The 26101-nt window shown below is 39.0% G+C and overlaps 1 protein-coding gene across 1 annotated transcript; it reads left to right on the forward strand.

Moving 5' to 3' along the window:
• The first annotated feature begins 669 nt into the window (after positions 1-669).
• LOC127877104 (phosphonopyruvate decarboxylase-like) lies at positions 670-23148 on the forward strand. The gene is given in 8 exon segments (XM_052422758.1): positions 670-673; positions 1207-1319; positions 1321-1338; positions 10659-10818; positions 11707-11980; positions 18509-18614; positions 20869-21069; positions 23125-23148. Coding segments are annotated over 8 exon segments (900 nt in total).
• Positions 23149-26101: the final 2953 nt, after the last annotated feature.

A 26101-nucleotide genomic window follows, 5' to 3' on the forward strand; every position in this document is an offset into this window, starting at 1 on the left:
GGCATCTCATCTGGATCCAAACTGTTTGCAAAAGCCTTCAAAATTCGGTTCCAGCACTGAAAGAGTTAGTAATCACAGTTGTAACTAAGTCATCATGAAACTTTTTAATGATTTTGTTTTTATTGTGTCATTATGATATTTTGAGTAAGTTAAAAATGTTTTTGGTTCATAACAAAACATGGCTGCTAGCTGTTGGAGCATAGAAAACACTGCCTACTTGGAACAGTTCCTTTGAGTCTTAAGAAAAGGCCTTAGAACATTCTGCCCTTTTGTATTGAAAACTTTTCACTGAATTAATCATCATTTAAATTCAACCCCCAAAAATTGATTCAAATCCAAATTTAGTATATGCATTTCTTTTGACCAGAGATTTAAGCGTCATTAACCACTTTTCTGTTACCATAGCAATACGATCAGCAAAAGAAGCTGAATGAAGAGGCTGGGGAGTTAACAGAACTTGTACGTGAGTTTCTTGACCCGGCCACGTTTTTCAATCAGCTCCGAGGGATCGATATCAACTTCTTCTGCGGGGTACCAGACTCACTGCTGAAAGGTTAGTTATTTGTTATGCAAATAAAGTGTTCATGCTCTGCAAATAAAACAACACACTTTACACCAATACCGTATGATTTTTAAAAACTGCAGGAATAATCTAGAAATTATGTAAAAATGAGTCTGGTCGCATTGGAAATTGTGTTAATCGACAAAAATTTCCAAAAAGTTATGTGTTTTTTTTACCAACAATTATTTACACATTTAACTTTTCATTTGCATTATTTATGAAACATTTACTTTTACATTTATTAAACAGTGAACACCAAGGAGTCATCCTGATGGTAAAGAATTGTATTGCTCTTTTCTTTAATTTGCAGACCTTGTTAACCTCTAAATGCTGGTTTTAATATTTTATCTGGAACTTTCCTTTCTTTATCTGCCGTGTTTGCAATGGCCGAAATGTTTTGTAGTTTACACGGTATATTTATTTAAAATCAGATTCATCCAATGCTTAATTCAAAAATAATATAAAGCTAACAGAAGATTTTTTAATATTTTTTCTACTAAAATTGAAATCATGTTCCATGTATAATTGACCATTGAGAAAATTCTAATTTAGGTTTAGGTCTGTTGTTTTATGATCATGTCCATTTTATTTTAAAGACCTTGAAAACTTATGAGCTAGCATACATTTTCCTGTCTTTTTTGCAGACTTCTGCGCATATGTGACAAACAATATATCAAAAGAAAATCACCTTATCACTGCCAACGAGGGGAGTGCAGTTGCCCTAGCAACAGGCTATCACCTGGCAACGGGAAAAAGCAGCAATGGTTTACCTTCAGGTGAGCATTCACTGACAATCTCTTCAGCAGGAACTTGTTTTTGACTGTTTGATAAGTTTAACCCTTTGCATGCTGGGAAATTTGTCTTCTGTTAAAATGTCGTCTGCTGAATTTATAAAATTAGCAGTTTCTTCGATTTTTTTCAAAGAATGCTATCAGAATAGCAAACAGTTTGGATCCTGATGAGACGCCACGTTCTGTGGCGTCTCATCTTGATCCAAACTGCTTGCAAAGGCCTTCATAATTCGGTTCCAGCACTGAAAGAGTTAAGTGCACCTGTGATGTTTTCTGTTGTAATCAAACAAAAAACGTTCAGTTGGCAGAGTTATAAGTTTGAATTGTGAATATTTGATTACAGTGACATCATTTCATTGACTTATTCTTTAAATATCAAACAAATATTACTGTGAAAATAAAATGAAATTTAAACATAAAAACAAGCAGCTGAATGTGCCATCATTGAAATGTTTTGTCTTTAATGAAATTTATAATGACAACTTCTTTCATAGCACCAGCCTATATGTTATTTTTTGTGTCTACTTGTCAATTGAAAATATCTGTAAAAACGTAATTGAGATTTTACACAATTGTAAAACATCTTGTGCATAATTAATGTTGTTTATTTACCACTAATTAACAATTTTTAGCTCACCTGATTGCTCAGGTGAGCTTTTGTGACCGGTCTTTGTCCGTCGTATGTCCGTCCGTCCGTTAACATTTGCTGGTAAACACTCTAGAGGCCACATTTCTTGTCCCATCTTCATGAAACTTGGTCAGAAGCTATGTCCCAATGAAATCTCGGCCGAGTTTGAAACTGGTTTGTGCCGGGTCAAAAACTAGGTCACTAGGTCAAAAAAAGAAAAACCTTGTAAACACTGTGGAAGTCACATTTCATGCCCAATCTTCATGTCACTTTGTCAAAATGTTTGTCTTAATGCTATCTTGGTTGAGTTCAAAAGTGGTTCCGATCCGTTGAAAAACATGGCCGCCAGTGGGCAGGGAAGTTTTCCTTGTTTTGCTATAGAGAAACCTTGTAAACACGCTAGAAGTCACAATTTTTGCCCAATTATCATGAAAGTTGGTCAAAACGTTGGTTCATTTGATATCTCGGACAGGCTCGAAAATGGTCGAGATCGGTGAAAAATCATGGCCGCCAGTGGGCGGGGCATTTTTCTCTATATGTATATATTGGCAGTTTTCCCTTTTTGGCTATAGAGAAACCTTGTAAACACTCTAGAAGTCACAATTTTTGCCCAATCATCATGAAAGTTGGTTTAATCATTGGTTTTATTGATATCTCGGACGAGTTTGAAAATGGTTGGGATCGGTGAAAAAAGCATTTTTTTCTATATGTATATAGTGAAAACATGTGAACACAGTAGAAGTCACATTTTTGGCCCAATTTTCATGAAATTTGCTTAGAACATTTGTTTCCTTGATATGAGAGTTGAGTTCAAAAATGGTTTTGGTCAGTTGAATAACATGGTGGGAGGGGGGCAGTTTTCTCATTATGCCCCCCCCCCCCCTTTCGAAAAAGAGGGGGTATATTGTTTTGCTCATGTCGGTCCGTCCGTGCACCAGATGGTTTCCGGATGATAACTCAAGAGCGCTTATGCCAAGGATCATGAAACTTCATAGGTACATTGATCATGACTTGCAGATGAACCCTATTGATTTACAGGTCACTAGGTCAAAGGTCAAGGTCACGATGACCCGAAATAGTAAAATAGTTTACGAATGATAACTCAAGAACACTTATGCCTTGGATCATGAAACTTCATAGATACATTGATCATGACTCGCAGATGACCGCTATTGATTTTCAGGTCACTAGGCCAAAGGTCAAGGTCACAATGACCCAAAGCAGTAAAATGGTTTCCAAATGATAACTCAAGAATGCTAATGCTTAGGATCAATAAACTTCATAGATACATTGATCATGACTCGCAGATAACCCCTATTGATTTTCAGGTCACTAGGTCAAAGGTCAAGGTCATGGTGACCCGAAATAGTAAAATGGTTTCCAGATGATAACTCAAGAACGCTTATGTCTAGGATCATGAAACTTTATAGGTACATTGATCATGACTCGAAGATGACCCCTATCGATTTTCAGGTCACTAGGTCAAAGGTCAAGGTCACGGTGACTTGAAATAGTAAAATGATTTCTGGATGATAACTCAAGAAAGCTAAAGCCTAGGATCATGAAACTTTATAGGTACAATGATAATGACTTGCAGATGACCCCTATTGATTTTCAGGTCACTAGGTCAAAGGTCAAGGTCACGGTGACCTGAAATAGTAAAATGGTTTCTGATTGATAACTCAAGAACGTTTATCTTGTTATTCAGTTGAAGGTACCATTCTGTGTAAGCATGAAAGTTTAAATTAATAAAATATGAAACTCTAAAACCACAAATAATGAAATGTTCATTTATCCATTTTATGTTGAAATAATATGTTGTAATTGGTAAAGCACAGGTAAATAGGATTTTCAGAATCAGATGAACATAATTTCATCAGGGCATCTAATACCAAACACATACTAGTAGTGTGTCCAGATAGGCCTAGTTTTGCATAATGCCAAAGTTACATATTGCTATTTGATAAACAATATGTCTACATCTACTATCTCTAGAATCCTTGGCAAGATAGATCTTGTGTCTAATCAACCAATCGTGCTACATTGATATCCGGAAGCTCAGTAAGATAGATAAAATAGTAAATTCAAAACTTCTGCTTTTGGTTTGATTATGTTTTTTTTTTATCAACGTTTTGTTTTGAGCATTAAGCAACAAAAAATACGCAAATTAATGTTGATGGTAACAGGTTTTTTGTTTGTTACAATGTACTTGGTAACAGGTATTGTGTTTGTAACAATGTATTAGGTTGATTGAATTGGATTGTATAGACAAACTTGGTTGGTTGGTTGGTTGGTCTGTTGGTCTGTTGGTTGGTCTGTTTGCGCCAACTTTAACATTTTGCAATAACTTTTGCTATATTGAATATAGCAACTTGATATTTGGCATGCATGTGTATCTCATGGAGCTGCACATTTTGAGTGGTGAAAGGTCAAGGTCATCCTTCAAGGTCAGAAGTCAAATATATGTGGATAAAATCGCTCATTTTATGAATACTTTTGCAATATTGAAGAAAGCAACTTGATATTTGGCATGCATGTGTATATCATGGAGCTGCACATTTTGAGTGGGGAAAGGTCAAGGTCAGAGGTCAAATATATGTGGCCCAAATCACTTATTTTATAAATACTTTTGCAATATTGAAGATAGCAACTTGATATTTGGCATGCATGTGCATCTCATGGAGCTGCACATTTGGAGTGGTGAAAAGTCAAGGTCAAGGTCATCCTTTAAGGTCAGAGGTCAAATATATGTGGCCCAAATCGCTTATTTTATGAATACTTTTGCAATATTGAAGATAGCAACTTGATATTTGGCATGCATGTGTATCTCATGGAGCTGCACATTTTGAGTGGTGAAAGGTCAAGGTCATTCTTCACAAGGTCAAGGCCATCCTTCAAGGTCAAACGTCATATAGGGGGACATTGTGTTTCACAAACGCATCTTGTTTTTACATGGAATTTGGTTCTTTCAGGGAAGACTTAGGGCTTTCAGTATGTACTTTTAAAAGCTCAAAGCATTTAAGAAGATCAAATGAGCCTTCTCTGGGAAAATATTGTTTAATGCTGGTGTACTGTACCAGATTAGCCTGTGCAGTCTGCCTTCCTTGAGACAAAAAAGTCCATAAATGTAAAGTGTCTTGCCTGCACAGGCTAATCTGGGACAACACTTTACACACATGCACAAAGCCACATTTTCACAGAGCAAGGCTCAAACATGTATTCATTCAGAACTCTGGCCTGGGTAACACAGTGAACCCACTGATGTCTCTAGCAGTCCCTATGTATTCATTCAGAACTCTGGCCTGGGTAACACAGTGAACCCACTGATGTCTCTAGCTGTCCCTATGTATTCATTCAGAACTCTGGCCTGGGTAACACAATGAACCCGTTGATGTCTCTAGCTTTCCCTATGTATTCATTCAGAACTCTGGCCCGGGTTACACAGTGAACCCCCTGATGTCTCTAGCAGTCCCTATGTATTCATTTAGAACTCTGGCCTGGGTAACACAGTGAACATGCTGATGTCTCTAGCAGACCCTATGTATTCATTCAGAACTGTGGCCTGGATAACACAGTAAACCCGCTGATGTCTCTAGCAGTTCCTATGTATTCATTCAGAATTCTGGCCTGGGTAACACAGTGAACCCGCTGATGTCTCTAGCGGTCCTTATGTATTCATTCAGAACTCTAGCCTGGGTAACACAGTGAGCCCGCTGATGTCTCTAGCGGTCCCTATGTATTCATTCACAACTTTGGCCTGGGTTACACACTGAACCCACTGATGTCTCTAGCAGTCCCTATGTATTCATATAGAACTCTGGCCTGGGTAACACAGTGATCCCGCTGATGTCTCTAGTGGTCCCTATGTATTCATTCAGAACTCTGGCCTGGGTAACACAGTGAACCCCCTGATGTCTCTAGTGGTCCCTATGTATTCATTCAGACCTCTGGCCTGGGTAACACAGTGAACCCGCTGATGTCTCTAGTGGTCCCTATGTATTCATTAAGACCTCTGGCCTGGGTAACACAGTGAATCCGCTGATGTCTCTAGCGGTCCCTATGTATTCATTCAGAATTCTGGCCTGGGTTACACAGTGAACCCACTGATATCACTAGCGGTCCCTATGTATTCATTCAGAACTCTGGCCTGGGTAACACAGTGAACCCGCTGATGTCTGTAGAGGTCCCTATGTATTCATTCAGAACTCTGGCCTGGGTAACTTAGTGAACCCACTTATGTCTCTAGCAGTCCCTATGTATTAATTCAGAATTCTGGCCTGGGTAACACAGTGAACCCGCTGATGTCTCTAGCAGTCCCTATGTATTCATTCAGAACTCTGGTCTTGGTAACACAGTGAACCCACTGATGTCTCTAGCAGTCCCTATGTATTCATTCAGAACTCTGGTCTTGGTAACACAGTGAACCCACTGATGTCTCTAGCAGTCCCTATGTATTCATTCAGAACTCTGGCCTGGGTAACACAGTGAACCCACTGATGTCTCTAGCAGTCCCTATGTATTCATTCAGAACTCTGGTCTTGGTAACACAGTGAACCCCCTGATGTCTCTAGCAGTCCCTATGTATTCATTCAGAACTCTGGCCTGGGTTACACAGTGAACCCACTGATGTCTCTAGCGGTCCCTATGTATTCATTTAGAACTCTGGCCTGGGTAACACAGTGAACCCGCTGATGTCTCTAGCGGTCCCTATGTATTCATTCAGACCTCTGGCCTGGGTTACACAGTGAACCCACTGATGTCTCTAGCGGTCCCTATGTATTCATTCAGAACTCTGGCCTGGGTAACACAGTGAACCCCCTGATGTCTCTAGCAGTCCCTATGTATTCATTCAGACCTCTGGCCTGGGTTACACAGTGAACCCACTTATGTCTCTAGCAGTCCCTATGTATTCATTCAGAACTCTGGCCTGGGTTACACAGTGAACCCCCTGATGTCTCTAGCAGTCCCTATGTATTCATTCAGAACTCTGGCCTGGGTAACACAGTGAACCCCCTGATGTCTCTAGCGGTCCCTATGTATTCATTCAGAACTCTGGCCTGGGTAACACAGTGAACCCCCTGATGTCTCTAGCGGTCCCTATGTATTCATTCAGAACTCTGGCCCGGGTAACACAGTGAACCCACTGATGTCTCTAGCGGTCCCTATGTATTCATTCAGAACTCTGGCCTGGGTTACATAGTGAACCCACTGATGTCTCTAGCGGTCCCTATGTATTCATTTAGATCTGTGGCCTGGATAACACAGTGAACCCCCTGATGTCTCTAGCGGTCCATATGAATTCATTCAGAACTCTGGCCTGGGTTACACAGTGAACCCACTGATGTCCCAAGCGGTCCCTATGTATTCATTCAGAACTCTGGCCTGGGTAACACAGTGAACCCCCTGATGTCTCTAGCGGTCCCTTTGTATTCATTCAGAACTCTGGCCTGGGTAACACAATAAACCCCCTGATGTCGCTAGCGGTCCCTATGTATTTATTCAGAACTCTGGCCTGGGTAACACAGTGAACCCACTGATGTCTCTAGCCGTCCCTATGTATTCATTCAGAACTCTGGCCTGGGTAACACATTGAACCCCCTGATGTCTCTAGCAGTCCCTATGTATTCATTCAGAATTCTGGCCTGGGTAACAAAGTGAACCCGCTGATGTCCCAAGCGGTCCCTATGCATTCATTCAGAACTCTGGCCTAGGTAACACAGTGAACCCCCTGATGTCTCTAGCCGTCCCTATGTATTCATTCAGAACTCTGGCCTGGGTAACACATTGAACCCCCTGATGTCTCTAGCAGTCCCTATGTATTCATTCAGAACTCTGGCCTGGGTAACACAGTGAACCCGCTGATGTCGCTAGCCGTCCCTATGTATTCATTCAGAACTCTGGCCTGGGTAACACAATAAACCCCCTGATGTCGCTGCGGTCCTTATGTATTCATTCAGAACTCTGGCCTGGGTAACACAGTGAACCCACTGATGTCTCTAGCTGTCCCTATGTATTCATTCAGAACTCTGGCCTGGGTAACACAGTGAACCCGCTGATGTCTCTAGCAGTCCCTATGTATTCATTCAGAACTCTGGCCTGGGTAACACAGTGAACCCACTGATGTTTCTAGCTGCCCCTATGTATTTATTCAGAACTCTGGCCTGGGTAACACAGTGAACCCGCTGATGTCTCTAGCGGTCCCTATGTATTCATTCAGAACGCTGGCCTGGGTAACACAGTGAACCCGCTGATGTCTGTAGCCGTCCCTATGTATTCATTCAGAACTCTGGCCTGGGTAACACAGTGAACTCACTGATGTCTCTAGCAGTCCCTATGTATTCATTCAGAACTCTGGCCAGGGTAACACATTGAACCCCCTGATGTCTCTAGCAGTCCCTATGTATTCATTCAGAACTCTGGCCTGGGTAACACAGTGAACCCCCTGATGTCTCTAGCGGTCCCTATGTATTCATTCAGAACTCTGGCCTGGGTAACACAGTGAACCCCCTGATTTCTCTAGCAGTCCCTATGTATTCATTCAGAACTCTGGCCTGGTTTACACAGTGAACCCGCTGATGTCTTTAGCGGTTCCTATGTATTCATTCAGAACTCTGGCCTGGGTAACACAGTGAACCCGCTGATGTCTCTAGCAGTCCCTATGTATTCATTCAGAACTCTGGCCTGGTTTACACAATGAACCCGCTGATGTCTCTAGCAGTCCCTATGTATTCATTCAGAACTCTGGCCTGGGTAACACAGTGAACTCACTGATGTCTCTAGCAGTCCCTATGTATTCATTCAGAACTCTGGCCTGGGTAACACAGTGAGCCCCCTGATGTCTCTAGCGGTCCCTATGTATTCATTCAGAACTCTGGCCTGGGTAACTCAGTGAACCCACTGATGTCTCTAGCGGTCCCTATGTATTCATTCAGAACTCCGGCCTGGGTAACACAGTGAACCCGCTGATGTCTCTAGCGGTCCCTATGTATTCATTCAGAACTCTGGCCTGGGTTACACAGTGAACCCACTGATGTCCCAAGTGGTCCCTATGTATTCATTCAGAACTCTGGCCTGGGTAACACAGTGAACCCCCTGATGTCTCTAGCGGTCCCTATGTATTCATTCAGAACTCTGACCTGGGTAACACAGTGAACCCACTGATGTCTCTAGCGGTCCCTATGTATGCATTCAGAACTTTGGCCTGGGTAACACAGTGAACCCCCTGATGTCTCTAGCGGTCCCTATGTATTCATTCAGAACTCTGGCCTGGGTAAATCAGTGAAACCACTGATGTCACTGCAGATTGTTAAAGAGGGTAAAGCGTTACGTGACTGACATGAAAAGTTTTAACAATGCTACCAGGACCGCATTAAGAAATAGACTCTTGTCTGACAAATTTGATATTTTGAGCATAAAGATTGAGGGGGGACCATTGAAAGAGTTTGACTTTGTTGAAGTGCTCCAGGAATGGAGGGTGAAAAAATGGAAGATTTTTGCGTAGGAAGCGTGTGTGTGTCAGTTATAGCAGTTATGACATTTAAAAGTTATGACATTTAAAAGTTACCATAGTTTATATTTTACAATTAAAAATAACTTAATTCAATTACAAATGTAATAGTAACAAAAGAAACTGTCAGTGCTTAATGAAAGAGACAGAAAGGCTCACAGATGAAAATCAAAAGGTATATTAATTGTTTAAAACACTTATGCTTTTTGCGTCTCACTGATTTTAAGAATGTCCCCTATTTTTTAGGGCTGATGGGACAAAAGTCCCCTTCTTGATTCTTTCTCCGCAGAACACTGTCTCTAGAAGTCCCTATGTATTTATTCAGAACTCTGGCCTGGGTTACACAGTGAACCCGCTGATGTCTCTAGCAGTCCCTATGTATTCATTCAGAACTCTGGCCTGGGTAACACAGTGAACCCACTGATGTCTCTAGCTGTCCCTATGTATTCATTCAGAACTCTGGCCTGGATAACACAGTGAACCCACTGATGTCTCTAGCTGTCCCTATGTATTCATTCAGAACTCTGGCCTGGGTAACACAGTGAACCCGCTGATGTATGTAGCAGTCCCTATGTATTCATTCAGAACTCTGGCCTGGGTAACACATTGAACCCCCTGATGTCTCTAGCGGTCCCTATGTATTCATTCAGACCTTTGGCCTGGGTAACACAGTGAACCCCCTGATGTCTCTAGCGGTTCATATGTATTCATTCAGAATTCTGGCCTGGGTAACACAGTGAACCCGCTGATGTCTCAAGCGGTCCCTATGTATTCATTCAGAACTCTGGACTGGGTAACACAATGAACTCACTGATGTCACTAGCGGTCCCTTTGTATTCATTCAGAACTCTGGCCTGGGTAACACAGTGAACCCACTGATGTCTCTAGCTGTCCCGATGAATTCATTCAGAACTCTGGCCTGGGTAACACAGTGAACCCGCTGGTGTCTCTAGCGGTCCCTATGTATTCATTCAAAACTCTGGCCTGGGTAACACAGTGAACCCACTTATGTCTCTAGCGGTCCCTATGTATTCATTCAGAACTCTGGCCTGGGTAACACATTGAACCCCCTGATGTCTCTAGCAGTCCCTATGTATTCATTCAGAACTCTGGCCTGGGTAACACAGTGAACCCCCTGATGTCTCTAGCAGTTCATATGTATTTATTCAGAATTCTGGCCTGGGTAACACAGTGAACCCGCTGATGTCTCTAGCGGTCCCAGCTGTGTACAGCATTCCCATGTTGATGCTGATTGGCTGGCGTGGGGAACCTGGCAAACGTGACGAGCCCCAACATATCACCCAGGGCAAGACAACTCCAGGACTACTCGGTACAAAATAAATAGTTAATTACCTAACTGTTATGTCTTGATTTGGTGTGTTTTATGAATAGGTTAATATATAACGCCAGTTTGATAGTTGTCAGTAATTGGGCACTTGATTTTTAACTCAACTGATGGCACTCTAAATCTGGAATAGCAGTTGAAACTGTTTCTCACATCAAATATCATGTATTGGCAGATATAAAAACCACGAATAGACTTAAGAAATTTCTTTTATGTTAATATCAAATAATGTTACATAAATTACAGTAAATGCCATTCATCTTTTCAATAACAATGTTTCATACTGAAAGTTGCCAAATACATTCTAATCCATTTTCTTAAAGGAAGGGGCATTATAACAATTGTTTGAAAACAATAATAATTCGACTCATGTAGCTCAAGAATTATGCAAATATATGAGTTTTATTACATTGAGCATATATTAACAAATGTACATTAACTTTTTAACTCAAAATAAAGCATTAAATATACAAGGATTTGTGTATTTAAACTAAAAAAATAGTCAGTTGTTTACTAGTTTTATATTTTTAGCTCGGCTGTTTTCGGAGAAAACCCGAGGTATTGTCATAGCCAGCTCGTCTTGTTGTGTCGTACGCTGTCCGCGGTAGGCGTAGTGCTAAAACCTTAACATTGGCTCTAAAATCATAGTGCTTCTACCTACAACTTTGAAACTTCATATGTAGATGCACCTTGATGAGTTCTACACCCATGTTTGGGTCACTAGGTCAAAGGTCAAGGTCATTGTGACCTCTATTTTTTTTTAGAAATAATTTCTGATCAGCTTTCATTTATTCAAAACTGCGCCCGCAGCCGAGCATTGACACCCATTAAGCGGTGCGCTTGTTATTATACGTCCCCTAATCTTGTCCACAGCTGCCCTGGGGATCCCCTTCCAGCCCTTACCTGACTATGAGGAGGGGGCAGGACTTGTGCTGCAGAGTGCCAGACACTACCTAGACTCTCACAAGGGGCCCTATGCGCTGCTTGTCAGGCGGCAGACGTTCTCCCCATACAAGCTGCCCAAGTTGCCGCCCGTGTTTCCACTGTCCAGAGAGAAAGCCTTGCAGCTGATCATTGACGGGTTGGGACCAAAAGACGTCATAGTCGGGACAACGGGCATGCTTTCAAGGGAACTATATGAATACAGGTGCCTGTTTTGTCAGTTGTATGTGTCTGCCCGCAGTCGCGGTAAATGTCCCAAAGCCATTACTGGTCACAATGTCTAGCTATTTTGTAATTGCTAATTACAATTCACCACTCTCTGAGCTCAAAACTGGTATTTGGTCTGAATTTTTGGTGCCCATGAGAGCCAGTATTCTAAAATATGTTCCTGGTTCCCAGCTTTACTGGCTCTGTGTAAGGGCTTGCAGAATATTTAAAAGACTATTTTTTACCCGAAGATCCCTAAAGAAATTTGTGGAGTTGATAATTTTATTCTTATTTTAAGTTTCTGTTCGAACTTGCTTTGTAGGGCAAACTTAATACCAATATGGTTGTTTTTTTGCGGAGCACAGATTTGGAATTTTTTTTTATTTACCAAATTATTATATGATGTTTTAGCATTATACATGGAGAAAAGATTGGATTTGTTTTAACAATCCTTGAAATAAAACCCAAACGTTATACTGTTACCAGCAAATAATACATACCTTACTATATATAGTAACAAATTTGTACAGTTGTTCATGCCATTATCACCATTGCAGGGTCGTTATATCTATTCGGCCCCAGGGCCGATTATTTATATTCTGCCCTCAGAATGTGTGCGCGTGACGCTCAACTGGAAAAAATGGCATCCACATCCAGTCTTAGCCATAAAAAAGTAAAACATCTAGGTTATTGTTCTACTCACCGCAGTTGTGTAATAATCATGTTTATTTTCGTAAAGTTTAATTTGCTTCCATGACGAGTTAAAATTTTGGACACATTTCTTGATCGCCATCTACTTTTACCATTTTAAAGCACTGGATGTAAGCAGGCAATTCTTTGTGGATAGACAGTCTTTGATCGACTGACAAAAGAAAGACTCAGCCAAGTATTATCCTCTAAATATTGCTTTCAACCAGCATAAACATTACTTTTTTAGCTCACCTGAGCTCAATGAGCTTTTGTGATCCCATATTGCCCGTCATCCATCGTGCGTTGTGAGGTGTCAACATTTGCCTTGTTAACACTCTAGAGGCCACATTTATTGTCCAATCTTCATGAAACTTGGTCAGAAGATTTTTCTAAATGATATCTTGGACGAGTTCAAAAATGGTTCCAGTTGGTTAAAAAACTTGGCCGCCAGAGGGCGGGGCATTTTTCCTGAAATGACTGAAGTAAAACCTTATTAACACTCTAGAGGCCACATTTATTGTCAATGACATTTGGTCAAAAAGTTTGTTCCAAAGATATCTTGGACAAGTTCGAAAATAGTTCCGAATGCTTGAAAAACATGGCCACAAGGGGGCGGGGCATTTTCCCTAATAGGGCTATATATGACTATATTAAAACCTTGTTAACACTCTAGTGATCACATTTATTGTCCCCTCTTTATGAAACTTGGTCAGAAATTTTGTCCTAACGATATCTTGGATGGGTTAAAAAATGGTTCTTGTCTGGTGAAACACATGGCCGCCATGGCTATAGCAAAACCTTATTAACACTATTGAGGACACATTCATTTTGCAATCATCATGAAACTTCATTACTTGGTCAGAAGATTACCAATGATATCTTGGACGAGTTCGAAAATGGTTCCATTTACTTGAAAAACATGGCCACCAGGGGCGAGGCATTTTTCCTCATATGGCTATATATGTCTACAGAAAAACCTTGTTAACACTCTAGAGGTCACATTTATTGTCTGATCTTCATGAAGCTTTGACAGAAGATGTGTCCCAATGATCGTTTGGACCGTTTCAAAAATTGTTCCGGTTGATTGATAAACATGGCTGCCAAGGGGCAAGGCATTTTTAGCTCACCTGATTGCTCAGGTGAGCTTTTGTGACCAGTTTTTGTCCGTCGTCTGTTCGTCCGTTAACATTTGTTCATAAACACTCTAGATGCCACATTTATTGTCTGCTCTTCATGAAACTTAGTCACAAGCTTCATCCCAATGAAATCTCGGTCGAGTTTGAAACTGGGTCGTGCCGGGTCAAAAACTAGGTCACTAGGTAAAAAAAAAGGAAAAAACTTGTAAGCACTGTAGAAGTCACATTTCATGCCCAATCTTCATGTAACTTTGTCAAAATGTTTGTCTTAATGATATGTTGGTTAAGTTCAAAAGTGGTTCCAGTCCGTTGAAAAACATGGCCGCCAGTGGGCGGGGCAGTTTTCCTTATTTGGCTAAAGAGAAACCTTGTAAACACTCTGGAAATCACAATTTTTGCCCAATCATCATGAAAGTTGGTCAAAACATTGGTTTTATTGATTTCTCGGACGAGTTATAAAATGGTCCAGATCGGTGAAAAAACATGGCCGCCAGTGGGCCGGGCATTTTTCTCTATATGAATATAGTGAAAACATGTAAACACTCTAGAAGTCATATTTTTGGCCCAATTTTCATGAAATTTTGTCAGAACTTTTGTTTCCTAGATACGCGAGTTAAGTTTGAAAATGGTTCCGGTCTGTTGAAAAACATGGTTGCCAGGGGGACATGGCAGTTTTCCTTATATTTATACAATAAAAAGGCTGGCAAACAATCATGAATTAATGTCATGTAACATGTGAGACAACTCTTCTAAATATTGCATTTACATTTACAGTAGTTATTCCCCTTTGATTATTAATGTTTTCATAGTAATACAGTGTAGTTGTGTTTCATTTATGTGCTAATTGTTTTTCAAGGTGGGATGTTTTTATGCCCCCTTTCGAAGAAAAGGGGGCATGTAGTGCTCGGACTGTCTGTCCGTCCGTCTGTCTGTCTGTCTTTCTGTCACACTTTGCATTTAGGTTTCCAAAAATGCTCATAACTTCTATAATCATGAAATTTGGTCAAAACATTGGTTTTATTGATTTCTCGGACGAGTTAAAAAATGGTCCAGATCGGTGAAAAAACATGGCCGCCAGTGGGCCGGCATTTTTCTCTATATGAATGTAGTGAAAACATGTAAACACTCTAGAAGTCACATTTTTGGCCCAATTTTCATGAAATTTTGTCAGAACTTTTGTTTCCTAGATACGTGAGTTAAGTTTGAAAATGGTTCCGGTCTGTTGAAAAACATGGTTGCCAGGGGGACTTGGCAGTTTTCCTTATATTTATACAATAAAAAGGCTGGCAAACAATCATGAATTAACGTCATGTAACATGTGAGACAACTCTTCTAAATATTGCATTAACGTTTACAGTAGTTACTCCCCTTTGATTATTAATGTTTTCATAGTAATACAGTGTAGATGTGTTTCATTTATGTGCTAATTGTTATTCAAGGTTGGATGTTTTTATGCCCCCTTTCGAAGAAAAGGGGGCATGTAGTGCTCGGACTGTCCGTCCGTCCGTCTGTCTGTCCGTCTTTCTGTCACACTTTTCATTTAGGTTTCCAAAAATGCTCATTACATCTATGTCCCTTGAGATATAACCTTCATATTTGGTATGCATGTGTATATGGAATAGGCCTTTCCTTACGCACACATTTTTTTAGCCTGTGACCATGACCTTGAACTTTGGGTCTGCGTTTAGGTTTCGAAATCTGCGTTTACTTTTCGAAAAATGCTCATAACTACTATGTCCCTTGAGATATAACCTTCATATTTGGTATGCATGTGTATATGGACAAGGCCTTTCCATACGCACACATTTTTTTACCCCTGTGACCTTGACCTTGAACTTGGGGTCCGCGTTTAGGTTTCGAAATCTGCGTTAAGGTTTCGAAAAATGCTAATACTTCTATGTCCCTTGAGATATAACCTTCATATTTGGTATGCATGTGTATATGGACAAAGCCTTTCCATGCGCACACAATTTTTAACCCCTGTGACCTTGACCTTGAACTAAGGGTCCGCGTTTAGGTTTCAAAATCTGTGTTTAGGTTTCGAAAAATGCTCATAACTTCAATGTCCCTTAAGATATAATCTTCATATTTGGTATGCATGTGTATATGGACAAGGCCTTTCCATACGCACAAACCTCGACCTTGAACTTAGGGTCTGCGTTTAGGTTTCGAAATCTGCGTTTAGGTTTCGAAAAATGCTCATAACTTCTATGTCCCTTGAGATATAACATTCATATTTGGTATGCATGTTTATATGGACAAGGCCTTTCCATACATTCACAAATTTTGACCCCTGTGACCTTGACCTTGAACGTAGGGTCCGCGTTTAGGTTTAGAAATCTGCGTTTAGGTTTCGAAAAATGAGATAACTCCTATCAAAGCGTTTATAGGGGGCATATGTCATCCTATGGTGACAGCTCTTTTTTTAGCTTTTGTGACTGGTCTTTGTCTGTCATCCGTCCGTCCGTCCTCATTTGTTACTAAACACTCTAGAGGCCACATTTATTGTCCGATCCTCATGAAACTTGGTCAAAAGATTTGTTCCAATGGTATCTCGATCGAGTTTGAAACTGGGTCATGCTGGGTCAAAAACTAGGTCACTAGGTAAAAAAAAGAGGAAAGTTTTTAGACACTGTAGAAGTCACATTTAATGCCCAATCTTCATGTAACTTTGTCTATATGTCTGTCTTAATGATATGTTGGTTGAGTTCAAAAGTGGTTCCAGTCCATTGAAAAACATGGCCGCCAGTGGGCGGGGCAGTTTTCCTTATATGGCTATAGAGAAACCTTGTAAACACTCTAGAAGTCACAATTTTTGCCCAATCATCATGAAAGTTGGTCAAAACATTGGTTTTATTGATATGTCGGACAAGTTTGAAAATGGTTGGGATCGGTGAAAAAACATGGCCGCCAGTGGGCGGGGCATTTTTCTCTATATGTATATAGTGAAAACATGTGAACACTCTAGAAGTCACATTTTTGGCCCAATTTTCATGAAATTTGGTCAGAACATTTGTTTCCTTGATACGAGAGTTGGAAAATAGTTCCGGTCAGTTGAATAACATGGCTGTCGGGGGGTGGGGGGCAGTTTTCTTATATTTATATAGGAAAAAAAAGCTTGTGAACACTCTAGAAGTCACATTTTTTGCCCAATCATCATGAAACTTGGTGAATAGATTTGTTTTATATATATCTCAGATGACTTTGCAAATGGTCCCGATGGTTCAATAAACATGGCTGCCAGGGTGGTGAGCAAGTTTTCCTTATGTGACTATATAGAGAGAAACCTTGTGATCGAACACTATAGATGTCACATTTTTTGCCTAATCATCATGAAACTTAGTCAATACATTGGTTTTATTGATTTCTTGGACAAGTTGGAAAATGGCTCAGATCGGTGAAACACACTTTTTAGCTCACCTGATTGCTCAGGTGAGGTTTTAGGATTGGTCCTTGTCTGCTGTCAGTCTGTCCACATTTGGTTTGTAAACACTCTTGCATTCACATTTCTCAAGCATTCTTGATCAAAGTTGCTGAAAGATCTCAGTCAAGTTTGATGATGAGCAAAATCACATAATTAATGCCATAATTATTGCCCTTAGATTGTCCAAATTTTCATTATATTATACAAAATCCTTGTAAGCAAAATTTGATGTTTGGTAAGGGGGGGTCAACTCAAAATATAGGTCACTATTTCAAATCTTACAAAAACAAAAACACTCCCTACGCCAGAGTTTTGGTTCAATAATGATGAAACTTGACCAGGATGTTTGTCTGGTCAATATCTAGGTCATGTTTGACATTAGGTTAAGATTGAATGAACCGACTCCTCTCAGGTGAGCGAACTAGAGCCATCTTGGCCCTCTTGTTTCTTATATGGCTATAACCATCTTGTTAACACTCTTAAAGTCACATTTAATGTTCAATCTTTATGAAACATGGTCAGAACATTTGGTTTAAATAAGAGCATGGACGAGGTTGAAAATGGTTTCAGTCTGTTGAAAAACATTGCCGCAAAGGGGGGGGGAATTATCCTTATAATATTGCTAGTGTAAAACCTTGTTTACACTCTTAACGTTACATGTATAGTTCACTCTTCATGAAACTAGGTCAGAACATTTGTTCTAATGATATCTATGGCTGCACAGAGATGGGTAGTTCCTTTGTATCTCATGTGAGGGACTTTGGGCCTTTTAGGCCCTCTTGTTTTGTTTAGTTGGATGGTTTGCTGTTTTTAACAAAACTTCACTAAATGCACATACTTTTGCCTGAAGCTGCCAACTTCCCTACTTACCTTATATGTGGAGAATGGCCAGGTATATGGGGAGTGTGCTTCTCTGATTTTTAGTTCAGCACTTTATCAACTGGGCTGGCTGAATTAACCTAATTGGGTGCTAGTCTTTTGCATAGTAAACGATACTTTAATGTTTTATTTTTACAATGTCATCTTGTTTATGAAAGGGACATAGCTTAAGTTTTTTTTCTAAAGATTTTTTTTTACATGATATCAATTACTTTGAAAGTAATTACTTTACCTTATATGTAATCAATACTGAGCCACCAAGTGAACTGGGGTTGCAAGTGAAATATTAAGAAGTTGTTTGTTTTAGGTAAGATACAATGTTGTCTATTTCAACCAAGTTTCCAAGACAACATTGTATGCACATATTTTTTATTTGCCTCTTTGTCTTCATGTACAGAGTGGCCAGGGAGGACGGCCATGAGAGGGATTTCCTCACCGTGGGCTCGATGGGCCACGCCTCCTCTATAGCCCTGGGCATTGCCATTCAGAAACATAACAGACAGGTGGGTTGGTCACCTATACAAACACTCAGGATTAATAACACCCCACATATGCAGAACAAAATATAGAGAATATATGGTTGGTGCCGAGATGGAGAAAGTTTATACGGTGAGGCTTAGAAAAAGAAAATAGGGCAAGCTTTAGCTAGCCCTATTTTTCTTTTTCGGGCCGAACCAGATAAACTTTCTCCATCTCGGCCCCAACCATGTACTCTATTTATCCAGCTTCATGCCGTTGACACATTTTATCAGACAAATGATAAATTGACATAACAATATAATTATTCTTGTCGAGCCTCCTACATGTACACAGCATTCCAGATGACCGAATAACTACCGATTGTGTCTCGTAAAAAATAGGTCCACTTTAAACTGTTCCTTTTAATACTTTCCTATTGAAAATATCAGAAGAAATAAAAAACAAATCGAGAATGTGATATTTTTCTTGCTAAAAATGAAAAACAAATGCAGCTGCAAAACAAAAACGTAATTGTATTTACCTTAATGACAATTTTAATCCATTGCTTTTCGAAAACGTAATCCTGCCGTAGCGAATCATTTTATTCATATCGAAGATAACAATTATAAATGACAAACACAATCCGAAATACGTTTATGATTCATTCTATGATTTAAACATATAAAAAAATACTGTTAAAACCACCATGTCAAAAGTTTTCCCTCAAATCTATAGAGAAATTAGATAGTTTGTTTCATCAAAGAAATGACGTTACACTCGATACGTCATAAATTGCGTAATCAAGTAAATGAAAATGATAAATACGGAAAGCTGGTTTGATAATATATTTTAAAGAAGAAAAAATGGAGGATACATAATATAACGTTAACATTCATGATGCGCCCCAATAAATTTAAAGGTCAAAAATTAGAACATGTTAATCGTCACAGCGTGCGTATGAATACACTACTTCCTGTTGACTGGAGATAGGAAAGTTTATTCGACCCTGCTTTTTATGTCCCCCACTATAGTAGTGGGGGACATATTGTTTTTGCCCTGTCTGTTGGTCTGTTGGTTGGTTGGTTGGTCTGTTGGTTGGTTGGTTTGCGCCAACTTTAACATTTGCAATAACTTTTGCAATATTGAAGATAGGAACTTGATATTTGGCATGCATATGTATCTCATGGAGCTGCACATTTTGAGTGGTGAAAGGTCAAGGTCATCCTTCAAGGTCAAAGGTCAAATATATGGGTCAAAATCGCTCATTTAATGTACACTTTTGCAGTATTTCAATATTCAAGATAGCAACTTGATATTTGGGATGCATGTGTATCTCATGGAGCTGCACAATTTGAGTGGTGAAAGGTCAAGGTCAAGGTCATCCTTCAAGGTCAGATGTCAAATATATGTGGCCAAAATCGCTCATTTTATGAGTACTTTTGCAATATTGAAGATAGCAATTTGATATTTGGCATGCATGTGTATCTCATGGAGCTGCACATTTTGAGAGGTGAAAGGTCAAGGTCATCCTTCAAGGTCAGAGGTCAAATATATGTGGCCCAAATCGCTAATTTTATGAATACTTTTGCAATATTGAAGATAGCAACTTCATATTTGGCATGCATGTGTATCTCATGGAGCTGCACATTTTTAGTGGTGAAAGGTCAAGGTCAAGGTCATCCTTCAAGGTCAAATATATGGGTCAAAATTGCTCATGTAATGTCACTTCTGCAATATTGAAGCTAGCAATTTTATATTTGAAATGCATGTGTATTTCATGGAGCTGCACATTTTGAGTGGTGAAGGGTCAAGGTCAAGGTCATCCTACAAGGTCAAACATCATATAGGGGGACATTGTGTTTCACAAACACATCTTGTTTTGGTCAATGTTTGCAACAGAGGCTGGATAAATCATGTTATTTATTTGCGGGCGGGCTTACATAATAAAACAATAGTATTGTATAATTAACCAGTATTATATAAGGCTTAACCTTAAATGTCAATTTGTATGAAAGTTTTATATTCAGGCAACCATCATTAAATCTTAATATTTGAGCATGCAGCTGTTGCATTTGCTTAATATTTATATAACAGAATAAGAGATTTTCATATAAATATATTAATAATCCATGAGTTCATCAAACTTCAATGGTGTGAAGAAACATAAATGACAATTAAAAAGTAACAGTAATTGTTAGACAACTAGTGTGTTTGCTTCTTCTACAGATAATCTGTCTGGTTGTATGTTTGCATCGTCTAAGGATAAACTGTCTGGTTGTTTGTTTGCATCTTATATAGATAATATGTCTGGACGGAGATGGTTCAGTGATCATGCACATGGGCGCCTTGGCGACTATAGGTCAGCATGGGCCAGAGAACCTGAAGCACGTAATCATCAACAACGGCTCTCACGAATCAGTGGGGGGTCAACCTACAGACGCAGGCAACCATGACAACTTCAACTTTGGGGCCATAGCCCGGGGCTGTGGTTATAGGGAGGTAGGATCTTATCTGTTGTCATAGTTTTATCTAAGCCTGGCTCTATAAAAAGGGGGATTAATGCATGTGCGTAAAGTGTAATCCAAGATAATTGGGGACGACCCTTTCCGCTTGTATGATATTTGTTGTTTTAAGCAAGACTCTTTTCGACAGAAATCTATTTTAGGAAGATTGTGTCATCCCTTATAAACCTGTGTGAACTGATCAGGCTAATTTTAGATGACACTTAAAGCACATGCATTTAGCCCTGTATTCTCAGAGCAGACCTGATTTATTTTGCTATTGGTTCAGTAGCTAAATATTATAATTATTGTTAAACTTGGTAAATTTACTAATTATTATGATTTTTAGCTCATCTATTTAAAAATATATATATGAGCTATTATCATCACCTTTGCGTCTGCGTCGGCGTCCGGTTAAGTTTTGTGTAAGGTCCACTTTTCTCATAAAGTATCAAAGCTATTGCATTCAAACTTGGTACACTTACTAACTATCATGAGGGGACTGGGCAGGCAAAGTAAGATAACTCTGGCGTGCATTTTGACAGAATTATGTGCCCTTTTTATACTTAGAAAATTGAAAATTTGGTTAAGTTTTGTGTTTAGGTCCACTTTATTCCTAAAGTATCAAAGCTATTGCTTACATACTTGCGACATTTACTAACTATCATAAGGGGACTATGCAGGCAAAGTTTTGTAACTCTGACTGTCATTTTGACATAATTATGGCCCTTTTATACTTAGAAAATTGAAAATTTCGTTAAGTTTTGTGTTTTGGTCAACTTTACTCCTAAAGTATCAAGGCTATTGCTTTCAGACTTGGAACAAATGCAAACTATCGTAAGGGGACTGTACAGGACAAGTTGCATAAGTCTGGTTGTTATTTTGACGGAATTTTGGCCCTTTTTTGACTTAGTAACTTTGAATATATGGTAAAATTTTGTGTTTACATCCACTTCACTTCTAAAGTATCAAGGCTATTGCTTTCAAACTTCAAATACTTTCATACTATCATGAGGGTACTGTACCTGGCAAGTTGAATTTTACCTTGACCTTTGAATGACCTTGGTTGTCAAGGTCAAATAATTAAATTTTGCTAAAATTGCCATGACTTCGTTATTTATGATCAGATTTGATTGACACTTTGACAAAACAACTCTTACCTGACAATAGGCTCCACCCAAACCATCCCCCATGCCCCCCCCCCCCCCCCGCCGAACCCCCCCTCCCCTAAAAAAGTGATTTTTATTTTTCATTTATTTTTTATTTTTGAAAGATCATCTTTTAAATGACCACATCCTCTAACTATACCCCCCCCCCCTCGACCCTCCCTCCCCCTTTTTTTGAAACATATTAAAAAAAACAAAATATTTATTTTTATTATTTTATTTTTGAAAGACCGTTCAACTATCACACCCAAGAACCCCCCCCCCCCTAATTTTGTTTTTTTTGGCATTTGTATTTCTTATTTTTGGAAGATAATGTAATGAATGACCACACCCCCACACTATACACCCCTTTCCACCCCACCCCTCCATCTTTTTTGATTGAAGTATTGAGAAAGGTCCCTTCACCTATAAAAAGAAAAATAGATGAGCGGTCTGCATCCGCAAGGTGGTGCTCTTGTTTTAGTTACACTGGCCCATAATTATGTTATTAATACAGTAGACTCTGGCTATACCGGACTCTCCGAATAACGGAAATCTCCCGATTCCGAACAGTCGGGCCAGTCCCGTATTTTCCCCTTCTATTCTTTGTTAAAAAATGTTGAATACATGTATACCAAACTCTCAAAACTGGAAACCAAACGGATATCTCCTTGAATTTTGTCATTTTTAATGTAAAATACATTGAGTACAGCGGACGGTCCGAATTCTCAAGATGCGCAAGGTGTGTAAATTACAATACCTAGTCAATACAGCACATGGGGTGTCACACATTCCGCTCGCGCACTTATCAATAATCGTATTAAACATGCCATAAAGGTGTCAAGTCGTTACTGCGCTATTGAATTCCGTTTAATTACTGTAAGACAAACTGTGAATGTCTATTATAGACGTGCGGTAACACCAAACAGTGATTCACGCGATCGTTTTATTAAGCTTATGATAAACAAGTTAATTACAAAATTAATGCATGTCGTTGCGACGATCACATTCTTGCGATCGTCTCGGGTAGTTTAAAAGATCTTATAGCCGTTTTAAAACGCTTAAATGGTTGTTTGTTTGTTTGTTTGTCAGATAAAACTGTGAGAAATATGACCATTAAATATCCATCCATCTGACTGCAAATTCATTCATGGCCTTTTCGTAATTACAAACGTATCTTCCGTAATAGTTATCTAAAATCTACATGCAAGTGTAGGTTTTGACAAGACTTGCTGAGATTATGAATGTCTTAAATATATGACGTTGTTTTTTTGTGTATATGTTTTGTGAAATGTGTTATGTCTTGAATAATAAATCGTGTGTCCACAACAATCGTATTTGTGTTGTAACTTATCAAAATTGTCTATGACGTTTGGCACTTCCTATTTGTAACAAATAAAACTTAATTAATTCAGAGCTATTTATAGCGAACTCGAACACACCTCACTCGCCTATATGACAAATGTCACGTACGCATGTACATGTAGGTACATTTATAAAACACCACGCTCACTTTGGAATTAATAAAAACAAGTCGGTATGGAATGTTTTTTTGATTTTAATCGATTGAAAACACATTTTTTGAACAATACTTTAAAGGGACTGTCAACCAAGACGACGAAGAAAAGTTAAAAAAAACGGTATTTTTTTACAATTATTAGTTTATATTGATTAAAATATCACGACTGGTATATTACATTACTTGAACAAAGTTGTTAAGTTTTCATATTTTCAGTATATTTGGTAATATATTTTACTGGGTATGTCTACCAGGTAACTACTTAACTATAAGTAGATTGATCATCATCGTCACGTGGTAAACCCAGGAATGCAAATTGTGCATGTGTTGTGAATTGTATATATTTTATATATAAAATGATCAATCTACTTGCGTTATTTATAGTGTGTATATCGTTATGTCACCTATTTTCGCGATGTACTTTCGATTTCGCATCGGGAAATTTATTACCGAATATACTGAAAATATGAAATGTTCTCAAGTAATGAAATATACCAGTCGTGATATTTTAATCAATATAAACTAATAATTGTAAAAGATTTAGGTATTTTATAACTTTTCTGTTTTCGTTATTCCTGGTTGACAGTCCTTTTAAACATAAACATTACATGAGTACAGTTATCACATGGTACATGTAAATGTATATGGTTTGTTGTATTCGTATATGATTTTGTACACAATGCAAACCATATATATTTCGGCACTATGCCTACTCTTGGTAAAACGGAACTCTCTGAAAACCGGACGATCAGGCCGGTCCCCAGACCGTCCAGTTTACAGAGAGTCTACTGTACCATCAATTACAAACTAAATGGATGTAAACTGTAACCACTATGTACATTTATGTCTCTCCATCTGTACATAGACACAAACTCACGGTGTAGATGCATATCGGTGGCCTCTCTGTCAAAATGCTGCCTCTCTGTTCATTCTCGGCTGCCTCTCTGTTATAAACATGAAAAATAGATGATCGTAATTCACAAAACAGATAACAAAATCTAAAATTAAAACCCGTAAACACATTTGTGCATAAAAAGAGGTGGTCCATGAGTTGAAGCATATATCCAGCTACAGGTTCACAGTATTCCGCAGGTCCAAACACTTATCACAAACTCTATCGAAGATGGAATGATGACGAGGGTGGTGGAACAATCGTGTATACATGCCACTTTGATGACTTTTTATGTCCCCCACTATAGTAGTGGGGGACATATTGTTTTTGCCCTGTCTGTCTGTCTGTTGGTCTGTTGGTCTGTTTGCGCCAACTTTAACATTTTGCAATAACTTTTGCTATATTGAAGATAGCAACTTCATATTTGGCATGCATGTGTATCTTATGAAGCTGCACATTGTGAGTGGTGAAAGGTCAAGGTCATCCTTCAAGGTCAGAGGTCAAATATATGTGGCCAAAATCGCTCATTTTATGAATACTTTTGCAATATTGAAGATAGCAACTTGATATTTGGCATGCATGTGTATCTTATGGAGCTGCACATTTTGAGTGGTGCAAGGTCAAGGTCAAGGATATCCTTCAAGGTCAGAGGTCAGATATATGTGGCCCAAATCGCTTATTTTATGAATACTTTTGCAATATTGAAGATAGCAACTTGATATTTGGCATGCATGTGTATCTTATGGAGCTGCACATTTTGGGTGTTGAAAGGTCAAGGTCATCCTTCAAGGTCAGAGGTCAAATATATGTGGCCCAAATCGCTTATTTTATGAATACTTTTGCAATATTGAAGATAGCAACTTGATATTTGGCATGCATGTGTATCTCATGGAGCTGCACATTTTGAGTGGTGAAAGGTCAAGGTCATCCTTCACAAGGTCAAGGTCATCCTTCACAAGGTCAAGGTCATATATAGGGGGACATTGTGTTTCACAAACACATCTTGTTAACATAGCTTTTCCGTAATATGTCAAATATCTAATAATATTGATATCATCTTTATGATCAAAACTTTACGTTTAATGAACGCTATATAGAAATTTTCGTCAATTTTACTTAAAAAATGCCTACTTTCGCTTTCGTTGTGGCCTACTTTCGCTCACTTTTCTGGCACAGGAAGCTTTTTCGTCAATTATATGTAGCCGATAGCTTTAGTCCAAATAATTACGTTTAAAGTCCCCTATGCCTTTGATATTTACATCCAATATTCTGACATTTAAGTTTTTAATATCAATACATTTAACAAGTGTTTAACTCATTTTACTTAGAAAAATAATAATGTTAATCGACAACTAGGCTGCCCGTGCCAGAAAAGTGAGTCGATCGAGAGGCTTTCCGTGCCACAACGAAAGCGAAAGTAGGCATTTTTTATGTAAAATTGACGAAAAATTCCTATATAGCGTACATTAAAGTT

The sequence above is a fragment of the Dreissena polymorpha genome, chromosome 4 (assembly GCF_020536995.1).
Source record: "Dreissena polymorpha isolate Duluth1 chromosome 4, UMN_Dpol_1.0, whole genome shotgun sequence".
Classification (NCBI taxonomy): Eukaryota; Metazoa; Mollusca; class Bivalvia; order Myida; family Dreissenidae; genus Dreissena; species Dreissena polymorpha.